Source organism: Melanotaenia boesemani, chromosome 9 (assembly GCF_017639745.1).
Source record: "Melanotaenia boesemani isolate fMelBoe1 chromosome 9, fMelBoe1.pri, whole genome shotgun sequence".
NCBI lineage: Eukaryota > Metazoa > Chordata > Actinopteri > Atheriniformes > Melanotaeniidae > Melanotaenia > Melanotaenia boesemani.
In genome coordinates, this window is record NC_055690.1 from 4,425,817 (window position 1) to 4,447,046 (window position 21,230).

Genomic DNA, 21,230 nt, shown 5'->3' on the forward strand with positions numbered 1-21,230 from the left:
TTTTTCTTTCCTTTTACCTTTTGTGATGTAATTCTCCAATGTAACCACTAGATGGCGCCACAGACACAAAACACCAGAGAGCTGTGACTGTCTTCATGATAGAAATCTGATTTTATGTCCCTGAATCCACCTGCACAAATACTGTTAGACTGTTAGATTCATATACATATAATGAATTATCACCCATCTTTAATAATAAGTCAAACTAAACACTGAGCTCAGATTAATTTAATAATTAAGATCTTGTAGATACAGCAGCAGAAAATGTAAAACTATTTAAATGTAAAAAATCTTCAGGAGTTTTGATAAATCTCTGGACTAAAATGGCTTCATGTGTAAATCCAGTGACGCCTACTTAAGCAAATTGGCAACAAACTGGTTATGGCTTCTTCTTCTTCTCCATACATATATACCTACACTATATTGCAGAAGTATTCACTCACCCCTCCAAATAATTGAAATCAGGTGTTCCAATCACTTCCATGGAAGTGATTGGGAACGAGGTAAATAGTGCACAAAGGTGGACAACTTTCTGCAGTCGATTGCTACAGACCTCCAAACTTCATGTGGCCTTCAAGAACAGTGTGAAGAGAGCTTCATGGATTGGGTTTCCACGGCTGAGCAGCTGCATCCAAGCTGTACATCTCCAGAAGCAATGCAAAGCGTCGGATAAAGTGGTTTAAAGAACGTTGCCACTGGACTCTGGATCAGTGGGGATGTGTTCTCTGGAGGGACAAATCACACTTCACCATCCGGAGACCTGATGGAAGAGCCTGGGTATGGCGGTTGCCAGGAGAACGGTACTTGTCTGACTGCATTGTCCGAAGTGTAAAGTTTGGTGGAGGAGGGGTTATGGTTTGGGGAGATTTTCAGGAGCTGGACTTGGCCCCTTAGTTCCAGTGAAAGGAACTCTAAATGCTTCAGCACACCAAGAGATTTTGGACAAATTTAAGGTTGGAAACAGTTTGGGAATGGCCCTTTCCTGTTCCAACAAGACGGTGCACCAGTGCACAAAGCAAGGTCCACAAAAACATGGATGAGTGAGTTTGGTGTGGATGAACTTGGCCTGCACAGTCTTGACCTGAACCTGATAAAAACCCTTTTGGGATGAATTAGAGCAGAAGCTGAGAGCCAGGCCTTCTCGTCCAACATCAGTGTCTGAACTCACTAATGGGCTTCTGGACGAATGGTCAAGTAAACACACATTTCTTATATAATTTAAAAATATTCAGGTGTTAGGACTAATGGTGTGATGTGGCCAGTTTGAATGCCCCAGTCTAAATTTTTCTGACCAGTGACACTAACAGCATGAGTAAAATTCATCAGTTTTTTTATTTGTGTGTGTGTCAACAAATTTAGTTTTGACCCTGAATTTATGTAAAATGATGTTTTATACAGTAAAATAAGGAAAAAGAAAATTGGAATAAAATAGTTAAATGAAAGCTAAATACAAACAATATAAAAACAAATACATAAATAATGGTAAATAAATTGGATAAAAACAAATAAAATTATTTAAAAAATAAAAGGATAGAAGCAGTTTGTCAAAAGGTTCATTTTCAGACAGAATGAATTTTCAGGTTAATGAATTAGTGATGCTATAAAACCAGACTATTTCTTTTAGTTTCTCATCAAACCTTCATCAGTATCAGAATTTAAAAAAGTATTTAGATATCCAAAGAGACAATGAGAGGGCATGGATGCACTGAGGCTGTTATTAGAAAATCTTCTGTATTTACAGGTTTTAACAGACAAGCAGATACAGACAGAGTGCTTATATACAGAGCAGCACATGATGTTAAAATGAGTGCTAAAACCATGGTGGTATTTACAGATGGACTACAGGTGAAAGTACAGACTAAGAACAAGTTTTATCACAAAACCTCTGGTACTCTACACAGTATCACAAATTTCATGGACTGTACAGTTAAAAACCAAAAAAAGATGGTAAATCTACATGAAATCCAATGTTTCTCCAACTGAGAGGCACTGAATTATATATATTTACAATATATATGTACATATAGTGTGTAAGCATGTATGTTTTCATACATATATAGCTACCTGTGGTGCAAAAGCAGCAAAAGAAATTAGAACATATGTATTTCAATGCTACACAAAAAAAAAAAAAAAAGTCTGTGCTAAATGGGCTGACTGACATATTAAAGGTTACACCATACAAAACTAATATATACTGGCAAAAAGAAATATTGAGCTCAGTAAATAATGTCGGCCCAACGTCCTAATGGTCTGAACACAAGATTACTGTCAGTCGTTCACAAACAGAAGAGATTGTCAAGATTACTTCAAGTTCATGCAAAGATAGAAAGCATTAAAAAGAAAACTACTCCCTGTTCACCAACCAGCTGGTCACGTTTCCCTTCATCCTGACTGAAAGGTGCAAACAAAAACACGGGGGGAGGGGCCTCCTGTGCAGGTTATGGAACCAAGGTGGAGGGAAGTACGGGCACTTGGTGGGGGGGTGCAGCTTCAGTGTCTGCCTCATCCTGGCTGGAAGGGCTGCTCACTGTGGCAGTGTTGGGTGGAGGGGTGGAGGTGGTGATGAGGTTGGAGCTACTGATGGTGGGGGCGGGGACGGTCTGCTCCTCTTTGGGCTGCTTACTGGCAAACTCGGTGATGCTGAAGACGAACTGGAGGCAGCCCAGTTTGATGTAGCTGCCATGGTGGAGCAGCGCTGTGCCCTCCCAGCCAGCCCCGCTGCCCCCGATTAGGCTGGAGCTGCTCGCCTTACAGCTGCACGATGTCTCCAGGGCCCCCCGAGGATGGCTGCTCATCACCCCACCCAATGGTAACAGACCCACCATGGGACCGGGACCTTCACCTTCCTCACGCTTCTTACTGCGACCTGATCAAACACACAGATAGGACCATCAGAGACACCATCAGAGTAAGACAGGACCACCAGAGACACCATTCAGTCAGGACAGGACAATCAGAGTCAGGACAGGACCACCAGAGACACCATCAGTCAGGACAGGACAATCAGAGTCAGGACAGGACCATCAGAGATGCCATCAGAATCATCCATAGTGAAGCCTGTTGTTAAACACAGTCTATGGTAAAGATAGAAAAAGGAATATATAAAAAAATATATATATATATATATATATATATATATATATATATATATATATATATATAAATATATATATATATATATATATATATATTTATATTGAGGCTTATTTTTTCTTACTGTGCAATTAATTGACTTATTGCTTATCGCAACAGGCCTAGTTCTCTCTTCTGTTAAAAAAATTAACAGAATTAGAGTTAAAACTTTTAGAGTTAAAATTGAACTGAATAATTTCAAATGCTCCTTGTAGCATTAGATCTGTCTCAGCTGGTGACTGAAGAACAACAGAGCAGCATACAGGTGTATATTCAATATGGCAGCTCAGAAAGTGTGCGTTTGAACGCCGCCCACTGCACACACCCACCACTGGATTCCCTCACCGGCGCCAGGGGAGCACCACAAACTCCTACCTGGTCTGTGGGAAACACTGGATTTATTCTATTTTTCTGAAAAATTTCGTACTGGAAATTCTGCGACACTCAAACTGGTAATAAAACACTCCAATTATAATTGAAACTTTATGTGCCTGTGTCCATAAATGACAGAAAAAAAAACTATTCTGTCCCATCTTATTTCAGTAAAGACCATTTTCCAGATTTGTTTCCACAGTTTCTGAGCCATGACTAAACTGTCCAGAAGCCTGTAGGTAGTCCTGCTAACAAACTGATCATACAACCTGACTGACAGGCGACTCTCCTCCAGGTAAACTTATCTGATTGTAAAAACTGAAAAAAAGGTAACAATTTCCCATCATCTGTCAGTAGCGATCACCAAATGAAACTTGCCTGTTGTGTCACTGAAAGGATCCATACCAGAAGCTTCATTTATCACAACTCAGTAGTGACACCTGCTGGCCAAGCTAATATGAAGCAGCTAAAATCTTCCATGAACCTTTACGCATCCGGAACAGTCTAGCACTGTTATACCATCATTCCACTCTGCTAGGGTCATGTCATTACGACCAGTATGACAAGTAATCATGAAGATACACATTTGCTGTTGTTATTTGCTGATAAAATAAATAAATAAATGTCAATAAAAGATATGATGTGTGAGTTTGCGTGATGGGATACAGTCCTTCGGTGATGTTGAGGGATAAAATATTTTTGGAGCTACATTATGATAAAGGACACAGGTAAAATATGTGACTACAACTTCTTGTCAACAGTCTCCTGAACATTACACAGAGACTGCAGAGGGAATAATCAGCCCTGGTGGTGGTAAGAAGGCTGTCTATGCTGCCTGGTTGGCACATGTACTAACCTTCCTAATCACTGCTATAATTTCTGTTGCATCCTGTATAAATTGTCATATAATCCTGCTGTAAATAAGAGCTATCAGGAGCTCACAGGATAGCTAGATAGATAGCTATCTGTCTAGCTATCCAACAATCTAGCTAGACAGATGCTATCTAGCTGTTTAGATAGATAGGCATCCATCTATATTGGGTAGTTGAGTTGATGTATGATTTATAGTTGAGTATATAGTTAGCTAGACTGCTATCTATTCAGACTGTTAGACATCTAGCTATATAGCTAGACAGCTGGTTATATGGTTAGAGTCAATTTCCTGCACATCCTTGGCAAAAGAAAAACCTGATTGTAAATTCATATAATAATAACACAAACATTAATGATACTCTACTCAAGTGAAGTGAACAACCATGAACTCTGCAACACACATGACGAGTGACCTAAACATCGCCCTACATCAACCCACAAAGTACTGGGTTTTATACAACACTTATCAGTCTGTCAGGACATCCTGAGCTAGCCCTGATGGGCTGTATTCTCAGCACTGTGTGGACCTCCCAGTGTTTTATTCCAGTTTTTCTCCTCATCGTCTCCAGTTTACTTCTGTAAGTAACTTAAAAAGTGATTTCAGGTGTATTGACTGATAAAAGTCTTTAAAAAGTGGCAGAATGCATTATTCTACCGAGGCAACATTTAACAGAGAGGCTGACATGAACACTGATAAAGTTCCTGTAACAGGAGGAGGATGAACCTGAACCGAACTGGTACTCACGGATAATTCCTTGGACTTTGGCCACCAAGCCACCGGGCGTAGACGGTGAGGCCTTCTCAGAGAAGTCACAGGAGTAGAGGACGTTGTCCACTGTGGTGCCGTGCTCGCTGTAGTTCAGCAGCTCGTAATGCTTGGTATTCTGAGGAGACACACAAACCTCATTGAGACTGAACCCACCCTGCCTTCACTCTGGAGAATTAGCTCCCAGTACAGACACGTTCTGACCACGTGGAAGCTCCTACCTCATCGTAGAAAATACAGGCGTGTTTGCCCGATATATAGTTGCAGTGACCATAGTTGGTAAGGCACACGTCCATGTCGGCACCTGCACAAAAACACCCAGTCAGTCAGCAATGGTTCAACGGTTCTCGACTGGTTTACAGCAGCACCTGCAACATAATTCTGCTTTTTAAATTCAGCTTTTATAGGCGTCATCAACTTTATTTCATCACTTCACAGAAAAGCTAAAAACTGCAGTTCCATAAAAGTTTTCCTTCATTTGAAATATCTTAAACTGATAAAGGAGGAAGTCAGGAGATGCTGAGTTTTCTCAACATGAAGCTGTGAAATTAGAGCTCGACCGATGTGGACTTTTGGGGGTCAATGCCGATTCTGATGTTTGTCAGAAAACTTCTGATAACTGATTAATCTGCCAGTTAATTAAAAAATAAATAAATAAATAAAAATATTTTTTCAGATTATCATAGCCAGTTTTACTGCTGAATTTATCTTTGGAATTAGACCATAGGTGTTTAATGAGTGAAGTTACTGGCAAAACATTAGTAATGCAGTCCTCTGATGCCCTTTAACGGTGAATCACATTTTCTATATTCCAATAATTTTTTGGCCATGAAGTCATGACTCATATGAACCTAAATAAAAACCTTTTTCAGATGTCAAAACTTGTCGATAGAGTTGCATTTTCAACATAAAATGGTCACAAATAGTCTGGAAGTCATGTTACTCCACAACAACAGAGTACGTTGCAGTTCCAGCCCGAGTCACGGCCTAGTTTTTCTGACAAAGTAAAACTAGTAGCGACAGGATATCATGACCGTTCATCCTTTTAACTTAAAAACATCTGTTCTCATGAAATTTGCACGGTTTGTGTTAACTTATCTAGACTGCTGTTTGTTTTTAATCATTTTGACTTAGTTTATCTGATTTCATTAGGATTTTTGTACTTCCTCACACATGCCAATATTTCGTTGGTCCACCTTGAGCTTTGATTACAGCAGCATTCACCGTGTCATTGCTTCAATAAGCTTCTACGATGTCACAAGATTTATTTCCATACAGTGTTGCATTCATTTTTCACCAAGATCTTGTATGATGGGAGAGTCCGACCACCGCACAAAGCCTTTCCAGCACATCCCAAAGATCCTCAATGGGGTTCGGGTCTGGACTCTGTGGTGGCCAGTCCACATGTGAAAATGATGTCTCCTGTTCCCTGAACCACTCTTTCACAATCTGAGCCCCATGAATCCTGGCGTGGTCATCTTGTAATATGGCCGTGCCATAAGAGAAGAGTAAATCCATCGATGGAATAACCTGCTCATTTAGTATATTCAGGTTTTCATGTAGAAATGTTCTTACTGTCACTGTTGTAGTCCTGAGTTCTACTGCTGTTTTTCTTCCATCTGATTTCACTAAATGATTCATTCAGGATGTTTTTTGGACCATACTTCTTCCTGGAAGACGATGGTTCCCCACTACCCTTACAGTTTTTAATAATGCACTGGACTGTTCTGAACCCAGGTTTAGTAGTTCCTGCATCTCCTCAGATGTTTTCTCTGCTTGATGCCAATGATCCGACCCTTCTTCAGAACGTCTTTTCCATGAGCACAGGTTGCGTCTTTCCACATGGTTGTTTAAAGAAACGAGAAGCTGCTCACTGCATTAATTGGGGTTAAATAACTTGTTGCAGCTGAAAAATAATCACCCTGCAATAGGAGGCTCTGATCTATTTGCTTAGTTAACTCTAGGTGGCCACTTTATTTTGGTCATGCAGCCTATGCTTTTAGTTATTTTTGCTTTGTTTCTATTTTTCTTATTATCGTTTATAAGCACATTGAATTTCTTTCATGTATGACATGTGCTGCATAGATAAACTTGCCTTGAGAAGCTCACAGTTCATCTGAGTTTTGTTGAGTGAGTTACATACATAGTTCGGCTTTTAAAGCCTCCATTTTAGTCTTTTTTTTGTGGGTGATGAAAACATGCAATATTTTGTCCATACAGAGAGGAGGACAGCTGCAGAGGCTCCAGAGAACAAGACACCTGAAGCCTGCTCACCACTTTATCATTTCCACGGTGAGGAACCAAGAGTAGCAGAGAATGCTGTGGTCCTCGGGGGGCGTGGCTATAAACTCTTATCAGGATTTTATGAAGTGGCTAGAGGCAGACATTAGTTTGTCTGCATTTATGAAGCAAAGTTTACAGTGACCAATCTTCAAACAAAACATTTTTCATTTCAGGAAATAAATAATGTTTCCAAAGTGAGAGTGTTGGATGATGCTGATCTCAACATGAACCAAAATGATCAGATTGATCATCTCTGAGGTGATAAATCAGCGTCTTACCAGATCCTATGTGTAGCGTCCTGTAGCACATGCCGACAGCTTCACCTTTTCCTGTCAGAGGATAGAAGACCGCCCTGGCCTGGACCTTCTTCTGACCTGCAGAAGATGAAGAGCAGATATTAGAATCAAGACAGCTTCATAAAAACCACCCAGATTCAGTCTGGTAGCAGAAACCATCAACGGCTGTGGTCTTACTGTCAGGGCAGGGCGATGTGGTTTTACAGGCAGCGTTGGAGACTGGGGGGGGTGGAGTGCTGGGTACTTTGGGGGGAAAGAGCTGCTGGATCCTTTGGTAGGCCAGCAGTTTGATCATCTCTGCATCCAGCTTGTCCAGTTCAATCCCTGCACACAACCACAGGAACGTCATTACATGCCAGTGGCTAATAACCGTCACATCTCTGCTGGATGACAACTCTTACCTCCATCTTCCTTTCCGTCCTTCATGCAGGTGGACAAGTTAGCTAGAGAGGAGAGTGTGCTGGGCAGCAGAGTGTCCATCAGTCCAGGACCAGCCTTGATGTCTGCAGGAGAAACACAACATGTGGACGTAAAGATGTGTTGCAGCTGCAGGACGGGGCATTTTCCTGAATTTACTTTATAAAATTCTGCTTTTAAAAATCTCTAAAAATCCGTTTATTAAGTATGTGTATATATCAACAGTACTGCCTAAGTTAGCCTAAAGCTAACTTTTCATTCAGTTTTGCTAGGCAGTGTTGCTCGTTACCACGGGCAGCATAACAGTAGATCCTGCTAAAACACACCAGCCTTGGTGGTACACAAGTGTGTTTACATGGTTTCAGTCATTTTCATAAATGCCGGCTTTCAGTTGCGGTAAAGCTGGTCTAAAAGCCGATGGGAAACTGGCTGGAAAATACCATTTATTTCCATTTCAGGAGGCTGCTGCCATCTCAGGCTGCACAGTATATTAAACAAATGTACCTTCACCATTTGCCTGCGCAGTTACACATTGCAACAACTACCTAAACCGGGTTAAATAGTCATCTCTATTTTAAATGGTGAATCAAATGGATTCTTCCTGGATGCTTCATGTAGATTTTAACAACTGCTGCAATAAAGCACATAAGAGAGGAGTGTGATGGTGGAAGGAGGCAAATGGTGAAGGTACATTGTTTTAATATACTGTGCAGCCTGAGATGGCAGCAGCCTCCTGAAATGGAAATAAATTGTATTTTCCAGCCAGTTTCCAATGGAAGTTGAAAAGAAGCTATAGACAGACATTTGCAAACAGCAGTAAATTTAGTGTTCTTGGTGGTAGCCATACTAAAACCTTTGTGGCTTTGTCCTTTACTGAGATTTTATCAAATCCAATTAGTGTAGGTGTTGCTAAAGGTGACCAGTGGAATTATTGTTAGCATGGTTTTATCCTCGATCAGGTCAGCACAAACATTTTACATTCACAGTTTCACAAAACCCAGCTGAGTTGATTGTGTGAAGAACTGTAACTGAGGAAAAAGTGTAGTTTCTTTTTCTATTGACACATTGATTTGACATCATTTTAGCTTTAGAATCTGACAACTGAGGCTGTTCCGAAAGAATAATGTGTGGGAACTGACTGTGACAGTAATAACGGGTTACAGGCGAATCGTCTTGTTCGGCTTCTCTTGTTTTAGCTCAAAGTGAGACAGTAACAGGAAAGAAACAACAGGACAGTTTGGAAGATTTTCACCGCTTGTTTTAAGATATTTTTCACTTGTCAAACGTCTAGATAATTTTTCTGATTTCAGGAAATCTTACTAAACGTAATTATCTTTCTGCACCAGCAGATTATCGTCTGAATCTTCTCATTTTTTTCATGATAGTAACATGACGGATGAACTGGAATATTTTTAGGACTGATTCATGAATTTTTGGACAGAACAACATGTGTAAAGTCTGTAACTGCTGAGCTGATGATATCTGTGTGTGGGACTGTACCTGGAGTTGGTGATAATGAGCCCAGCTTTGTGGAGTCGAGCTCCTGGTTCCCTTTAGATGGAGCATCTGATGGAGAGCTGCTGGTGATGGAGTACGGAGGTTTCTCCTTGCTGCTCATGAACTCCTCCTGCAGGTGTGTTTGGCTTTGATGGTTCTGCTGGCTGCTGGGGGGCCGTACGTTGGTGGCAGTGGGGCGGTTTTTCTGGGCGCAGGCTTCTGAGACGTTCTCAGGCTCCTTTTTAACCGTTTCTGTTCCTATGTGGTTCATCAGCCCCGAGGCAGGAGCCGAGTCTGAGGCCACCGGCTTCAGTCTCAGCTGCAGCTCCGCCTGCCTGCAGGAGTCTGAAGTCGTACAATCTACGGGTCCGTTGGCTTTAGGAGGATCAGTCAGAGGTCCGTTGGGTTTCCTACAGTTCTGACACGGTGTTGTGCTGCATTTACAGGCGCCCAGCTCTGCTGGGGGGTCCCTGCAAACAGAAGCTGCCTGGGAGTTTTCTGGCATACTGCAGGGGTTAGAACAGGGATCAGGGGAAGAAGTCCTTCCTGCAGACGCCTGAGTTTTAACGTCCTCTGATCTAACACATGGTTTCACACTGCTTTTCAGCTCACAGTCCACATCTGCTAATGATGCAGTGGATCCGGGCCTCTGTTTGATGGACAGGTGTCGCATGATGCTGCACTGGAGTGCAATGACGTCTTGAAGCCACTGTTGAACAAAGGCAACATGTTACCATAAAAACCAAGTAAGCAGTTCACACAGAGGCCCCGTCCCAGTAGGCGTTCATTTCAGTAAGGTCAGCTCAGCTTCACACAAAACACAAACAGAATTATTAGTTAATTACTGGCAGCGTGCATGTCACTGGATCGCTGCTGGGATCTGTGCTGGGCAGGAAAACCCACATTAAAGTGAAGACACATCCCAGATTCTTCAACGTTCATACACTCACATCGCGCCTGATTCATTTCTGCTTTGCATGTTTATAAAAACTGAATATTTACAGGTCATAATTAACAGCAATAGACAGAAATGAAAAAGTGAATAAACCAGAAAAGGACAAATGTATCCTGCAGACTCCTCTTTTCAGAATGACTCTGGCTTAAAACGGAAAGCTTAAAAGAATGATTAAAGAACATTGTTTTAAGAATCCTAACATGTTAAAAGCTTTGAATGGAAAGTTTTAGTGATCTGTAGGTGGAAGTATGTGAAAGGAGACAGAACATGTGAAGATTATTTGCATTGAAATCCATTTAGAACATTTTAAATACTAAATAATTTTAATATTTCCATAAGATGAAAAAGTCTGATGTCAGTAATAATCTTCTTGAAGAGCTGAATGCTGACATCTTTGGGATAATGGAACCATTCAAGGTGTGTGTGTGTGTGTGTGTGTGTGTGTGTGGCAGTATGTGTGCACCTGAGCAGTGGGAGGTTTCTGAATTGTTTTTGTGTTATCTGTATGAATGTTTTTAGAAAGATTCAATTAATGCAGAAACTAGATCAGCCTTTTGATAAGATCACGCCCCTGCACTGATGTAATGTTTGGAGGTGGACATGAAGACATTCAGTCTAGAAAAGGATCTAAATAAAAGCTCCGCCCCCTCCGTTGTGTTAGAACTACTGGCATCTGGTAAGAGGTTGAAAACATTCTTAAAAAAATTAGGATTATCTACATTTGGACTGTAAATGTTAACATAAATGAATAGTCCCAGAAACTGTGATGTATCTAGCTGTTAGGTTTAAATGGAATATTTAACGTAAAAAGGACATAGTGGATGGTGATTAATATACCTGTGATATAAAACTACGTCTCAGTTTATGTTGCTCAGTTGCTTTAACAGGATTTTCTTGTAGGAATATCACATCTGCAGAAAAAGATTTCAGATGATGGAAGACTTTCTGTCTCTTAATGGGTCTGTGTCCTGAGCAGGACCTGTGTGTCGGTTACGTTGTCATGGTGATGGAAATCATTAGGGCCGCTCGATTACAGCAAATAATAATAATCTCGATTATTTTGATTGAAATTGAGATCTCGATTATTTTAACACAATTATAGAGAGAGCGAGAGAGAGAGAGAGAGAGAGAGAGAGAGAGAGCCCGTGTGACATTTGAATCCTTCTCTGTGGTAATCCAGACTAGTTTCTTTCCACTCAGGTCCCATGCAGCTATTGTTTGTCTCAAACGAGCAGCTATGTTCTGCCCGGTGTGATCTGGAAGAAATGAGTCTGGAGACATTTCGTTTTCATGTTGAAATCTACGTCAATGAAATGTGGCGTGACATTTATATCCGGCTCTACGGTGTGGCGAAACATTGGACTGTAGCTACATCCTTCACAACACCCTCACCATACTCATCATCCAGGGCAGGAGAGACACTCCACTAACATGGTGACGACATGGCCATGATGCTGTTTGTCCAAAGTGTTGATGAGTTTCTTAAATCCCGGGTTGTTCACTGTGTTAATTGAGCGCTGGTCTTTGGTGAGAAAAAAAAGTTGTTTATAACGTTTGTTATCGTTTCGTGTCTCTGGGAGCTGCTGGATTATTTAGTCACGACTCACAAAATTGAACATTTTTCTATTCTCTCGTTTCGCGTCACAAGTAAGCCTCCGTGCGCACGTCTACGTGAACGAGCGCAACATTTCACATGCACTAATGTCACCTGTGGCTTGGCTGGAGGAGGACAGCGATGTCCACCTCATCACGAAAGTTCCTCAGAAAATGAATGGAAAAGGAGCGACGTTGCCTCTCGTGTGTCCAGCCCATAACTTGAGGTGTTTGCAACTCGAGCTAAATAAAACCAAAGCGGCTTGGACTGCAGGAAGAGTCTGCAGGAAGAGTCTGCAGAAAACAGCAGATCTGCTAAAACTCTGACATTTTAAATCAGGGTTAAAAACTTTTCTATTTCTGCCTTTTATCAAAACAACAGTTAATTCATCACACTGGAACTTCATTTCTTACACTGTATCTATTTTTTCTGTTTTCATTTAATTTCTTTTTCTTTTTTTAAGTTTGTTTTTAATGCACGTTTTATTGCTTCCTGTACCCCACAGTAATGCTTTTAATGCTTTATGTAAAGTACTTTGAACTTGGCCTGCTGTGTTTGCAGAGAGATCATTCACTAAGTTAGAGACTTAACTGCTTCTTATAGAGCAGTTGAGTCTTGGTTTCAGAGACTTCTAGCTTATGAAAGTCACGTTCTGAGGGAGAGCAGCACAGATGGAGCTAGCTGTATTTATTTTTTGTCCAGAATCATTAAGCTATCATCTAAAGCTAACAAGTAGCGCGCCAGACTGTCCCTGATGGAACCACACACATTACGGAGGTCATTACCTGACCAACAGTACGCAAAGCGTTTAATCTAGAAAAATGTTTGAAAACCTCCTTTTTTAAAAACATAACTTAGAAATTTTGGATTGATTCAGAATCTTAAAAAACAAGAATCACAATTCAGACGTGAATCGAACTTTCCAGACACCCCCTGTAGGCATGTTTGATGTTGGAATAAACGTGGTCCAAGGTGTTTTCCCCTTTCTGAATTTGGGGAGCACAGTCTTTAAGCATGCTTGACTGAAGTCACTGGCAACAATAAAGACTCCATCACGTGGGAAAGCAGCTGTTTTGTTGATGGTAGCAAGCAGGAGGCTAAGGGCCATGCTAACGTTAGCATCTGGTGGGCAGTAAACAGCGATCACAATAACTACTGTAAACTCCCTCGTGAGATAAAAATGTCTGCTCAAGACACACAGAACCTCTAAATCAGGAGAACAAGCTTGTGTCAATGGTCCTGCTGTTACTGCACCAGTCATGCATGTGAACACAGATCCCTCCTCTGCTCTTACCGAGTCTTTGTGTCTGTCCTGTCGGTGTAGTTAGCCCGTTAGCTCCACGGTAGCGTCGGAGATCAGTGGGTGAGGCCACGTCTCCATGTTCAAAATAGCTCTGCATTTTCATACGAAGCTATTTGTGGCCATCGTTAATTCCACTTCGTCCATTTTGTGGGTGATCTGGCGTTTGAGAGGAAGTGCAGGTCTGTGTGGTTGTTTAAGTAGCCTAGCATCTGTGCCTGACCAGCACCCACGCTTCCTTTCTCTCCGCCGCCTCACGGAGTTTCGGGTGGTCTTGCTATGCCCTTGGGGATATTGAATTTCTGGTGAAATTTGTCGATAACCAGCATATTAAACCTTTGACCGAGGTTGATGAGGTTCAGACGAGTGTTAGTGATTGTGGTTTTGTAACAGTCCAGAGCAAAGAAACGAAACAAACAAAAACAAGCACCAGACTGGAGAGCTAAAAGCTGCTGCATCCGCACACGCTGCCATCTTAAACTAGAAATTGGTCTAAAATAATTTTGTTTAAAAGGTTTCTGAAGTTATGAAAGCTATGCAGAGGTTACTGTCGAGCACCCGTGAATGCTTTACACTGATAAACCACGTGAGCTGGTGCCTCCTTGTCCTACCTCCTGCTGTTCAGCCTCTGTGGTGAGGTGCTTTGAGGCTTGTTGGTCAGGGACACCACTGCAAACCAGCTCTAACTGCCGCATCCCTGCAGGAAGCAGCATGGTCGGAGGATTCTGGTACTGGGACTTGATGGCATCTGGTACCTGGGTATGGACAAGACAATAACATTAAAAAATATTTCAATGTCACTCATCACAGTTTGCCACATATTCATCATCTGGAGGAACCCTTTTTTTGTAGCTGAGGTTCTTTTTTATGAATGTATGAATCTGATAAAAAAGACCTCTCATTTTCCACCGTTTCATCAGCATGCGTAAATAAAAGAAGTAGTTAAATATTTTACAATAACCTGAGAAGCTGAAAAAGGTCTGAAGCTCAAACTGTAAACATGAGAGGCAGAAAAGAACAACTACAACATGCTACCTTTATGGTCCTCGTGATCTGCTGGTGAGAAGTGCGTCTGTTGGGAGCGCTCTGCCGATGGACTCTACGGAGGAAGTCCAACTTGACGGCATGCTGGGACATCCTGTCCTGGAACTGGTCAAAGAGCTGACAGCGTCTGGACAGGCTCAGGCTCCTCTGATTCAGCTGGACAATAAACGCAGACATGAACTTAAAACCTAGCTCTAGCCTGAAATAAACAGGAAGTGATGTAACCCGGACTACGTCTCTTACCACTATGTTCTCAACGTGGTTTGGACACATCCACTTTCCAGCTGGTAAAGCTGTGAGTGGAGGGTCCAGACAGTCCATGTGGAAGAGAAGTGGACAGTAATCACACTGGATCAGTGGAGCCAACCGGCAACTCCTGGGACAGAAAACACACCACCGTAAGCAGAAAACCTTGTTTACAAGTCCGGCTCAAACGTCAGTTTCACACGGCCGGTTCGTACATTTATGCGTCCAATTCGTACGTCTGGTTCATGTCTCCAGTTTGTAAGTCTGGTTTGTACATTTATACATCTGGTTTGTATGTTTGGTTGTGCTGCTCAAACCTCACCTGTTGCATGAAAAGCAGACTTTGACTGGTAGCGGGACCAGACCGTTGGGGTCCAGTTCATGCTGAGGTCTTCTGAACGGCTTCCCAAGAAGCTCCTCTTTTCTCCTTCGCTTACTGCTTCCTGGAAAACAAAACACTACAAATCTGAGACACGTCTTAGACTGTCGCAGACAGACACACATAATAACTTTCTCAAGTCAGATTTGATGGTTTCTGTGGGTTTTTTTTGTTTTTTTTGGGTGGAGTATAATAAAAAAGAAATAATCAGCTCATTTAGGTGAAGCTGGGCTGCAGTAAAAACAGCAAACATGGGTATGGTATACATATTTTTATATGGTATTTAAAAGACAAAATGAAAAGTATTTCTTTCGGGCCAGTCAGGGGCTCAGACCTCTAAACGAACCCAGGAGCATGGTGTGGCGGACTCACCAGGCAGTGCAGTGGTGCAGGTGAGCTCGGTGGGCAGCTGAAACTGTGTCGGGTTTCTCTCCATGGCTGCTGCTATGAGGAGCTGAAAGGGCCTCTTGAGAAGGCGAGGAGTTGGAGCCGACAGCGTAGCACCCTCCAGCTCTGCTCCTTGAACATCTTCCTCAGGCTCTGCTGCCTCCTCCTCTCCATCGTTCTGCTCCTCTGAGGGGGTCGGGGTGGATGAGGTGTTGGACGTCGGAGTCCCAGGCCGGCTGCTGGGCCTGCTGCTGGTCCTGCGGTCTAGAAGACGAACCTGGGCCACTCGTAGACCGGGACCTGCTGCTCCGGCCCCTGGAGGCAGGCCATCGAGGCGCAGCGGGCCAGCATTGAGTTCCAGCTCCACCGGAGGAGACGTGGAGCGTTTGGACGAGGACTTCTCTGGAAGGCCGTTAGTCTGCTCTGATCTCTGCTCCCGCTTCTGAGAACCATAAAGACAGAATCAGTTCACACACAGAATAAAAAATATTCTCCTCACAGAAAAACGTATCATGAAGTTGCAAAACCCAAATATAACAGATAAAAGCAGATGTCATGATTACTTAATTCCACGTGTTGCAGATTTAAACGCTAGTATTAATCAATCGACCCTCAAGATCATGTGGGTTCATGTCTGACCCAGATCATCAGGTCAGAAAGAAAAACAAAGTTAAACAACATCCACGTTGTTTAACACGCTTGTGTTACTTTGTTTTCACAGACAAAATTTACTGAACGTTACACTTAACAGCTGAGAAAAACTAACAAGCACAAACTGACGGATAGTTTCTCCTATTTTCTGTTAATATGTACGATTTATTTAGTCTTTACACTGCAGAGAGGATTTATGCTCACTTCTTCTGTTCTATTATTTAGTTTTGTTAGCATCAGAGGATGGAAATAAATCAAACTTAAAGACCTATAAGAAGTGTTGATGTGATTTTACACATTTATAGTGACGGAGAATGAATTAAATGAGAATAACTGAAACAAGAGACTCTATAGTGGCGACACATAAACCAGAGAAGAGAAACATGTAGACACGGTTGTCGTTAGTTTAATAAGATGGTGCATTTTCTCTGATCGGTTAATCATATTCTACAATAAGACGAACGGATGAATATCACTGCCTGGTCTCAAGTCTCAAGCCACAGTGATACAGGGGTCACATGACAGGACGCAGCCTAGAGAGAGTCACATGACTTCGACTGCAGGTTAACTGAAATCAGAGCATGTCTGAGAAGAAGTCTAACTCTTACAGACTGTTCGGGTCAAAGTTGACCAGTTTTAAAGCAGTAAAAATACCCTGATAGACATGAAAATACAAAAAAAAGTTAAACTTTTTTACTTTAACTCAGAAAACTCTGACTATAACCCTTGTGATGAAGAGGAGTGATGGAGAGGAGTGATGAGAGTAGCGGATCAAGGCAGGCGTTCATGTAGAAACCAGCGATGCTGGTCTTCATACGAGGAGTCAACTCAAGGAGACAGAAGAAGAGGAGACATAACGTCCGTCCTTCAAACTAATATTTCATTATTTAAAGTTTTGTGTTCTATGTGATGAAAGTTAAATTAATATTGATAATTATGGGATGGTATTCAGCTTCAACTTGTTGAACATAAACAACAGAGGTGGCAGCGCTTCAACGTCCCCACATCTCACCCTCTCTAACCCTCGTCTCTATGCATTACCTGTACAAATAAGACCCAAATACAACAAAGAACTTTAATTAAATAATGATAAATAATTACAGTTTTATGTTTTATGTAAAACAGGAAATGATACTCTAATTGTTTTTATTCAAAAATAAGTGTTGTAAAACTTAGAAAACCAAAACAAAAAGCAGTGTTACTGCTTTCAGAAACATTTATTAAGGCATTTATTAACCCTTTTTAAAGCCCCTTTCTAAATATTCTTGGTCCATCTGTTTTATTTTTTATATTTAAAACTGCAGGTAGAAGCTGAAGCTTTAATCCCAGTCAGCATCAGACATGATGTTTCTCAGCTGTCAGATTCTGAGACTAAAATGATGTAAAATGAACGTATATAGCAGCATAAAGTCCGACCAGAAGAAGAAAACAGAATTTATTACTAACAGAACTTTGTAGAAAGAACACACAGATCAACAGTGACCAAGCCTTTTCTCATCTCATCGTTCTCTCGAGTCTTGGCTTTCAGAAGAAAAATATTGTTATTGAAACAACACACAAGGGTTAGGGTTATAGGGTTTACACACTTTGTTTAAAATTATTTCTGCTGCTATTTACCTGCTATCCTCACATAACCAACTCCAGCTCAGCTGCTTTGTGGCTCCACTGTGCATCAAAAACCTCTTAAGCTCTCTAACTGGTGGAAGGTTTGACAGGAAGTGGCTTCATCATCATTTCCAGGTCAAAATAAAGGTTTCTTAGCAACATAGTAGAGAATAACATTCTTTTTATTGATGGAAATGTGATAAATAATTATCATGGATCATTGTGGATTTACCATATTTAGTGTCTGAATAAAAACATTTTGTGGCTGGATTGTGAGCTTTCTGGACGGGACAGAAATGTCTGGAAAACCTCCGTAAATCACTTAAAGAGTAAAATATCCATCACAATTTACCCCACAGAGTTACACACTATCGCTTCTCAGAAATTGCTGATAATATGAGTGTGCAGGAGTTTTAAAGGGTTAATGTGACAGAAGTTATATAGACCAGGGGTGCCCAAGTCCGGTCCTCAAGATCTACCATCCTGCAACTTTTAGATGCAACCCTTCTCCAACACACCTGAATCAAATGACTGGCTCGTTACCAGGCCTCTGCAGCGCTGAATGACATGCAGATGACATCTGATTCAAGTGTGTTGGAGAAGGGTTGCATCTAAAAGTTGCAGGATGGTAGATCTCGAGGACCGAACTTGGGCACCCCTGATATAGACATTATAAACAGGTCAGTAGTTTGAAACTAGACATAGACCCTTGCTATGAGGCGATTCTTGGTCCGGGTCTAAATTAACCTGGACAATGACCATGAAGGTACAAATGTAAGGGTTAAAGACAACATCTGCCACTCACCTTTTTCCTAACATTACAGCGATGACACATCCATTCTCCTGGAGGAAGCATTTCTTCACTCAGAGGGGGGTTGCTATAGTAACACAAAACACAATCAGTCAAGATGCTGAGATTTGAAACCTGCAGATTATCGACTTAAATGTATTTTTTAGGTTTGGTTTTAGGGTCAGGGACTGGAGGTGAAACTGGATTGGAGGACCTGAGGCCACTCAATAAATGTTTCCCTCTGACTCCCCCTGGTGGACAGAAAGCTGAATTACAACAAGTGTGCAATGATGAGCGTCAAATTCCAATCTATATTTGAAGGAAAATCGTTGTTATCTTCCTTTATAATGTATTATTAATAAATAATTAAATATTTATAATATTTTAATCAGTGTGCATACTACTGGTTAGTTGACCAAACCGTCACAAAGTAAAGGCTAAGGCTTAAACCTTTTTTATTCTCACTATGGTTGACATTCATGAGAAGTCAAACACTAGATACATAATTCATTCACCTAAAGCCAGTACTATATTCCTCAGCATTCAGGTAACAACAATCCATAACAAGCCTACAGAAGATGCTCATTTAAAACAGCAACATATAGAAAGACTAATTATAAAATCATGGCCCTCCACCAGTCTGGCCATATAAGGATAAACCTCATTTGTTTGGTCGTTTCCAGGTGACAGTGAACTCAACTCCTCCTTTAACCAAACCCAAATGAATCCTTCAGCAGATGCTGGAAGGAGGCAGCGACAAATCCTTCAATCAGAGCCCGTTTCTCTAACTAACCATTACTTAAGTTTCAGAAAAAGACACGCTGTCTCATCAGTTTTATTCAAAAACATTTTATCCTGCCAGTGCTGGGTAGAAAAGGTTGGTAAGATGGCGCTGGAGGAGGAAAAAAGAGCAGGGAGGTCGCCATATTGTAAACAGAGGCAGAGTCGACTCCATTTTTCGCCGCTACGGCAGGAGGGGAGGACCGACTGCCGCCCGCATCACAACCCAATGCCTTCCGATTAATATACTTTTTAACAGATATTCATTATCTTCAGGTTATAAATTAATTATGCCTGACCCTTAACAGCCTGAGACTGACTTCGCAGATCTAACGGCACATTGTCCGCTATGGAAACATCAGGACTTTCCATCCAAAGCAAAAACAAGTCACTGGCCTTCACACGACTATCCGGCTAGCATATTACAGCCGAAACAGAGCTTCGGATTTGTTTTAATGTGGGCTTGTTCTGATGAAAATCCGTATTCAAGTAATTATCCGGAAGATTAAATATTCATCTTTTACTGGGGAGGGAAAAAACACCACAAAGCTCGCTACCGCCATCCTCTGGTTATTTATAAATGAGAAAGAATACAACTTAAAATCTAATAAACGGGTAACACACCGTGTCTGTTCTGTCCTGATTTACATGCAGCCATAGAAACAAACATTGTCTGCGTCTCTTACCAGCACTGGAGGTGGAAGGCTGCCGGACAGTGGTCACAGCATAGCAGGTCGCCCCCCTCCCGGCAACTATCGCAGGTGTCGTGGTTGGTGGCCCTGCCGCTTCTCCGTACGTCTCTCACCAACTTCCGATTCCTCTTCTCTACCTCCTCAGACTTGGGGGGTGCTAGTAGTGTTTGGATTTGCTGTAAAAGTAAGCCAGCGCTTTAGAATGACACCATGGCTGCATATCGATCCCAACTGTGGGAATATATGCAGCTTTGTGGCCGCAACCGTTTCAAGCTAAGCTTGGGGAGAGCGGTAACATCAGCGTAACTGCCTCCATAAACAAAACAAACTAATAATTTTAATAACAAATTCTTTAAAAAATAATATAATTGCAAAAAAACTGTAATCGGGATGCTAGAAAATAAAAAAAAAATGAACAATAACTAAATACTTCATTGAACCGAGGCCTTCAAGCATAGCAACCTCACCTCCATTAAGCCCCCAGAGGTATCCAAATCGTACACAATCGTCGGGGTCTCCATTTTGTCCCACATTCATCCAGGAACAAGCGCTGCAAACGGAATTTGTGGTACAAAGCTCTTCGGGTACACAGCGGCGATAGTAAATCCTGCAAAAAAGTAATATTCCCAATGATTGGGCCAGTGGATGGCTAGCCAAGCGTCGCTAGCTACCGTTAGCCGGCTAAAGAAGCTAACGAAGGCAAGACGTCAAGCAGTCAAGGTTGTGAAGCTAGCAGGCTCACTAGCTGATGTTGGCCCCAAAAAGACAACAAAACTCAAATGTAATCTTCAAAGCCGGACGCTGGCTTTTTAACACCGTATTTTATATGCAAGCATCAAGAAGATACCCAGTATTTTATTATCTATAGATTCTTGGTCTTTGCTACAAAATCCATCCGGGGCCTAGCTGGCAAGCCATGATTCTTGTTTCTGGTCCTGCAAAAAGGAGGCTTGTAAATCTGCAAACCCATCCGCTCCCATTATCAACAGAAGATGGAACCAAAATCAGAGGGGGAACGTCAGCGTGTTGCGGTCCAATGCACGGCTTATGAGATGGTTCGGAAAGTTTAGTCCTTAAATCTGAGATGTAGAGATGCTAATTTAGTTGATGTTATTGTTGTGAAAAAGGCTCTGCATCTACACTGGCTGCTAACAACATCCTCTACCAGTTG

The 21,230-nt window shown here is 41.7% G+C and overlaps 1 protein-coding gene across 1 annotated transcript; it reads right to left on the reverse strand.

Annotated features, from left to right (window-relative positions):
* Positions 1-1,712: 1,712 nt before the first annotated feature.
* Positions 1,713-21,208, reverse strand: phf12b (PHD finger protein 12b). Its single transcript, XM_041994873.1, has 15 exons — positions 20,527-21,208; positions 20,054-20,235; positions 18,603-18,675; positions 15,527-15,983; positions 15,098-15,218; positions 14,773-14,905; positions 14,521-14,685; positions 14,097-14,240; positions 9,640-10,345; positions 8,124-8,225; positions 7,900-8,046; positions 7,705-7,800; positions 5,365-5,447; positions 5,123-5,261; positions 1,713-2,866 (listed from the first exon to the last, which is right to left on the reverse strand). The coding sequence occupies exons 1-15, from the start codon at positions 20,590-20,592 to the stop codon at positions 2,439-2,441; spliced, it is 3,042 nt and encodes a 1,013-aa protein (XP_041850807.1). The 5' UTR covers positions 20,593-21,208; the 3' UTR covers positions 1,713-2,438.
* Positions 21,209-21,230: the final 22 nt, after the last annotated feature.